Genomic DNA, 5,867 nt, shown 5'->3' on the forward strand with positions numbered 1-5,867 from the left:
CCCAAAGATTTTAATTTTAATGGCAACTAACCAATTTCTTAAATAGAATACAAAGTTTGAGTTTATACTGGTTACTTCAAACAATCACCAATTTGTGCCAAAAAAATATGCTCGAGTCATGCAATCTTACCGTTTCATTATAAATCTAAATCACTTACTCTTTAATAATTAAAAATAACAAATGACATTTTTTTCAAGATTATATTTCAACACAAATTAATTAATTCCTAAATTTATTAGTACTAACTACTAAGCAATCCCTCATTTGATAGTTAAACAATACTAATAAACACTAGAAGGTAACCCAAAGAGACTAAACTTTGAGCCCATTTCTACAGCCAAAATTTATTTAGCTAGAGTCAAAAATAATATATATATATATATATATATATATATATATATATATATATATATATATATATATATATATATATATATATATATAGAGAGAGAGAGAGAGAGAGAGAGAGAGAGAGAGAGAGAGAGAGAGTATTATATACTGACATCAGATTCTCCTACCATAACACACCAAGTCACCAAGATTATAAGAGAATTCATGAGTGGGAACTAATAAGATATCTACTGTACAGTATATATAAGAATGGCTCCCTGACTGACCTCTTTACCAACCATAGACAGGGTCCTCCACCTGTGGAGGTAATAGATTCATGTCCTTACTATGCTGCTTGTTATAGTTCCGAGACCCTGGAATCGCTCCAGTTGCAAGTCTTAAAATCTCACTCCCTGTGAAACAATAGTGAGTAAATGCCAACCCTCCATCAACCATATCGGACAAATTTGGCAATGAAACTGATTTTGTCACGGTGCTTTTGTTGGATTTGAGGCCGCTTTGATCCATATTCAGCACTTTTTCAAGATCAGAATGTTCCATAAACCTTTCAGTGGCTGCTTCCCATGAAAGCTTGTATCGTTGCTCTGGGGTAAGCGGCTCCGGCTCCTTCTCCAATGCTTCCTTCACCCGGGCAACAAAGTCCTCGGATGTATTGTAAGTCAAACAATTAGGGAATGACCTAAAGAACTCATTGGATGGATGGTCTGCGCAAACTACAAACTTGCCCATCGCAAGTGCTTCGGCAGTAGCTGTGCAAAGCACGTCACTCACACTGGGATTCATGAAAACCTTGTATCTGCAGCAACAGTCGGGATTAGAAAACTTGGGCCAATACTAGCATTCACATTTAACAGTATTTTTTATATCTGAGATTGCATAAGTAAGATGTTCATACCCATGGAGAGAATCATCAGCATGGTCTCTGCCCTTGTGAAAGTTGAGATTGAGATTCAACTTTTTTGCAGTGCTCTGCACCTCATTTGCATCCTCTCCATTACCAAACACATCCAATTTAAGGATATTGAGCTCATTCTTGTGCTTTGACAGCAAATCTATCAGTTCACGGTATCCCTTTGCCCAAACCATCTTGCCCAAGAAATAAGCTCCCTTGGAGAAGGCTTGTTCCCCAGAGTCCCTTTCAGAAGCCAGCTTATCTCCAATTTCTAGGAATTTTGGATTAACGCCATGTACATTACATACAATTGACTTTGGAAGATCTTGAGTGGCAGCTGAAAGCCGAAGAACCTGGGCCACACTAACAAACTTTTAGTCTCAACTAAAACAGGACAATATATTTATAAGAAAAAAAAATTGGCTGGTAATAAAACGTCGGAACTTCACCTTGTCACAATGCGCCCTAGCCACAAGGTTATTAATATGCTTCACAAAAAAAGCTTGCATAGCCCCATTCTTCTCCCTCTTTATATACTCGAGATAATTAGTGTGTACGACACCAACAACATGATTGAATTTATCAGTCCATCGTTTACCATGGTGATACCAATTCAAATGCTCTGGTTCTTCAAGGATAGCAATGTCAGCTTCCTTTGAAGAGATGAACTGAGAAGTATCACCTGTCGGAATTATGCTCCGCCTGGATTTCGAAAACTGCAAAGTTACCAGATGTCAAAGCATTGAATAAAATGTTTACCAAAAAGTCCACAATGTAGAATTAACCAAAATCATACCTTTCCAGGGTAAAAGGATATTTTAAAATCGGCTTTGAAACCAACCCTTTCCTCCAGCCAATTTCGAATATAAAGCTCCTGTTCTTCTGGGGATTTGAATATGAGCTTGTTTGGATAAACTAGTTCTTGGTCAGATTTGCAAAGCCAGGGAACCAATAGAGTAACCTTCTGCTTTTCAGACTTGGATAAATATGCTGCACGAAACAATGGATTCACTGCTGTTCCCGTCATCCAAGGAAGACTAGCAGTGGTGACAATGGCAACATGCCGCTTCTTGTCGGATGGGTTACGTTTTACAAAGTCCGACCAAAAACCACCATCATAATGATGTCCAGTACTCTGAAGAACGCTAGCTACCCTTAAATCAAGTTCATCACTAATATTATCCCCCTCTATCACAGAAGATTCTCCACTGGATATGGAGTGCATGAGAAGCTGGTTCTTACGCTTACTACACAAACTATCCACTATCTTGTCACATATCTCTGCAAGTGTATACAACATAAGTGTCAAAACATTTTACTCAAAAAATGTACAACATGTTCATTGGAAAAACTAAATTAAAACCTAATCATAAAGCAACAAACTGGCATCCCGGGGGGGTGGGAGCAACTACATGACGACATCCCACTTTGAAGTCCACGTTATCACAATATACCCCTATTGAGCTCTCATATGCTTCCTATTTGCACAAGTGTGAAATCTGCATCAACTATCAAGTTTCAACATATAAACCACGCACATAGAATTTAAGCTAAAACATCATCCTGTCAACTGCATAGGAACCTGGATTTTAATTTTCAGCATGCTATTGTAGCAAGTCAAAATTAATCACTCTTAGTAAATAAAGGCAACTTCAAACTCTGGTGTAATGTTTGTGAGACGTCAAAAGTTTGCGCTCAGGTGTAGTTCACGTGTCGGCCTCGTGTTGGCATTTTTTGTCACTCCTAGTGATAGCTAGGATACTAAAATAAGGAATGTGAGGTGCCACTCATAAAAGTTGAAGAAAACAGAGCAATGCTTGACCTACATGATTCTATAAATGTAAAAAATATATAGCAGGCAACAGATCAATATGATACACTAAAAGGTGTTGCATGTACCAAATATAAGAAAAGTTGAAAATGCAAATAATATCTAAGATTTAACGAATTTCAGGTATATATTTTGTAACAAATATAAGAAACTACATGTACCTTTTCTAACACCAAGTTGATCCAAAAAGGGTTCAGACTGCCTAACAAAATGTGCCAGGAGTTCAGGTACATCCAATGGTGGTACTTCCTGCAAAGATTATGCAACAGCCATGAACATACAGAACTGTAATTTGACTGCATACAGGTAAGATATAGGATCAACTTCAGAAAAAGAACCAGCATTTAACCTAGCACTAGCAACATGTTCAAACTGTATTCACTACTTCAAAAGTAAAAAAATGAAAAGGTTAAGGTGTTAAGCATGACTAAATTATTAGTTCTCTGTAACTTGTTCCTTTCTTCCATTAGCCTATTTCTACATGATAGAAGGACTTAATAATGTTTGGATTGATTCAATACAAGTCAAACAATGACTACTTCCTAGGGATTGCTTGTACAGAATTAGTCATTCAATCTCTCAAGAAAAAAGTACTTTTACACAAAAAGCACAATGAATTGCCTGAAAATTATATTTACAAATTAAAAAAAGTAACGCATACATCTAACACTGATAGTAATAATATTAAAGAGGTAAGAGATAAAAGGAGAACAAAGGGAAGAAAAGGGGAAGGGGGAGAAATACCAACCTTGTTATCCTGGGACTCCCACTGAAATGCTTTCTGAAAAATTAACATTAACAAAAACATTATCTATCAGGTAATACATGAGTACATGACCATCTTATTTATACCAAAGCAAACTTTTCATTGTAAATTAAGATAAGAAATTATGCAACGAATCCATCCTTTCCCCTTCAAGAAGTGCATTTCTTTCAAAAATCACATTTAAAGCATCCCTTACCATAAATCTTCCCAGGACATATGAATTACGCAATACATTTGGAATGGGGATGTATAAGTAACAAAACTACATAATTGAGTAAGAAATTCCAGATAGAAAAGGTCACATCCCAATCTAGTTAAGAGGTGTGGTGCTGAAAATATATAGTACAGAAGTTCAAAGAATTCACATAGCCTAGAGAATCTTGTCTGGAGCACAATGATAGAACTTAAACCCATGAGATTCCACCAACCTCAGAGTTGAGATTTGATAAACAATTACCATTTTAATTCTGCACAATTTAGCACAAACAATACCTAGCTCCAACCTTGTACCTTAGAATTCCCACCCTTTCACCCAGTGAAAGATCATGAAATATTGGGTAAACAATCACTTTTCAGACCAAAAAATCCCCTTTGTCCAAACTGACTGTCAAAGTTTTATGAAGTACATTAAGTCTGTGTTTTCTATAACTCATTACTTATACCCCATAAGAACAATTTTATCCGAACCATTCAGAAATTTTGTCAGAAAGATTAGAAACACTCAGTAAGCGAGAAACATTTTTATCAGAATCATTCAAATCAGACAGATCATATAAGGTTCATAACCCTATAAGAACAATAATTATATAATGATAACACTAATTAAAGTAAAATATAAAAAAGACAACAAAACAACGTGAAAATAGGAAACTACGAAGTTAGAATTGAATAGGAGATTTACCAAGCTAGACTTTAGTTTCTCCACAAGCTCACTATTCTTCCAGGCACCAAAAATCTCATCGGGAGATTTCTGCACTTCAAAATCTTTCAATTTAGTCTTTAAAACCCTAAGTGGTTCCCAATCTTTAAAACCTTCTTCTCCTTCTTCTCCTTCAGCTTTCCAATCCCATCGAAAATCCCTAAACGTAGTCCTCTCTCTTCCATTATTCCCAACCCTCACTCTTTCACCTCCTTCAATCTCCACCTCCTCAACAATAGCATTCTTAAACGCTGATAAATCAATTCGTATACTCGGCCTCGTTGGTCGACCCCATTTTTCCAAAACCTTCCGACTAAAATCCGGCGTCGAATACGCTCTCCGAAACTCAGATAACTTGGGTTGTATCCTCTTCACCAAATCAATTTCCACAGGAGAATTCGATCTATTCACCGGAACTGAAAACGGAGAAGCAGAATTAATAAAATTCTCAAGCTCCCTATCAAAAGAAGACGCTAAATTCTTGAAAGAATTAGCCCTATCTTTCATCAACCTAAAATCTGCATCTGCTGAATCCCTTACTTCTCGCCAGCCTTTAGAGAAGAAAGAAAACGCGCTTGACGGTGAGCCTCCGGCAACAGTTGCCGGTGACGTTCTCGATGTCGACGAAGATGTTGCAGTTTGTGGGATGAAATTGTTCATGGTGATTTCCCAATATTGAATGTTGTGGTTACCACAAAACAGAAATCTAGGGTTTGTGAATTACGTGAATTTGAGTTAAGTGGATGAGTTGAATTGGTAAGGTAGGAAAGAAGTGAAGAAGATGAGAGAGAGAGAGAGAGAGAGAGAGAGAAGAGGAAATCTAAATGATGGGCTGACTGCTCATCAAATTGGCGGAAATTTTAACGGCTTTCGTGTCTCTTGTTATGCCTCGGTGAGACGTCCTCGAAACAAGAAGTTAATATAGTAATAATTTTATTATGTTTTTTAAGGTACATATGACTTATGAGGTACATTTCACAATGAAATAGTCTTATATAAGAATTAGTGAACATTAAATTGTTATAATATTTACATGTATTTGAGAATCGAAATTAACTTGACTCGAGATATTATACCTACACAATCTGTCCAAACACCCAAATAAAC

The 5,867-nt window shown here is 36.5% G+C and overlaps 1 protein-coding gene across 1 annotated transcript; it reads right to left on the reverse strand.

Annotated features, from left to right (window-relative positions):
• Positions 1-449: 449 nt before the first annotated feature.
• On the reverse strand, positions 450-5,629 carry LOC130803642 (digalactosyldiacylglycerol synthase 1, chloroplastic-like). Its single transcript, XM_057667839.1, has 7 exons — positions 4,743-5,629; positions 3,824-3,856; positions 3,237-3,324; positions 2,041-2,525; positions 1,694-1,960; positions 1,248-1,597; positions 450-1,148 (listed from the first exon to the last, which is right to left on the reverse strand). The coding sequence occupies exons 1-7, from the start codon at positions 5,418-5,420 to the stop codon at positions 623-625; spliced, it is 2,427 nt and encodes an 808-aa protein (XP_057523822.1). The 5' UTR covers positions 5,421-5,629; the 3' UTR covers positions 450-622.
• Between the last annotated feature and the right edge of the window lie 238 nt (positions 5,630-5,867).

This window comes from Amaranthus tricolor, chromosome 17 (assembly GCF_026212465.1).
Source record: "Amaranthus tricolor cultivar Red isolate AtriRed21 chromosome 17, ASM2621246v1, whole genome shotgun sequence".
NCBI classification, from domain to species: domain Eukaryota; kingdom Viridiplantae; phylum Streptophyta; class Magnoliopsida; order Caryophyllales; family Amaranthaceae; genus Amaranthus; species Amaranthus tricolor.

Bases quoted from the DNA above. Each gene is read 5' to 3' on its own strand.
- LOC130803642 (XM_057667839.1), bottom strand. From the start codon at position 5,420: ATGAACAATTTCATCCCACAAACTGCAACATCTTCGTCGACATCGAGA. The intron at 3,857-4,742 runs GTAAATCTCCTA...TTAATTTTTCAG, and splicing joins AGAAACTAAAGTCTAGCTTG to AAAGCATTTCAGTGGGAGTC. The intron at 1,149-1,247 runs GTATGAACATCT...CTGTTGCTGCAG, and splicing joins GCTGATGATTCTCTCCATGG to ATACAAGGTTTTCATGAATC.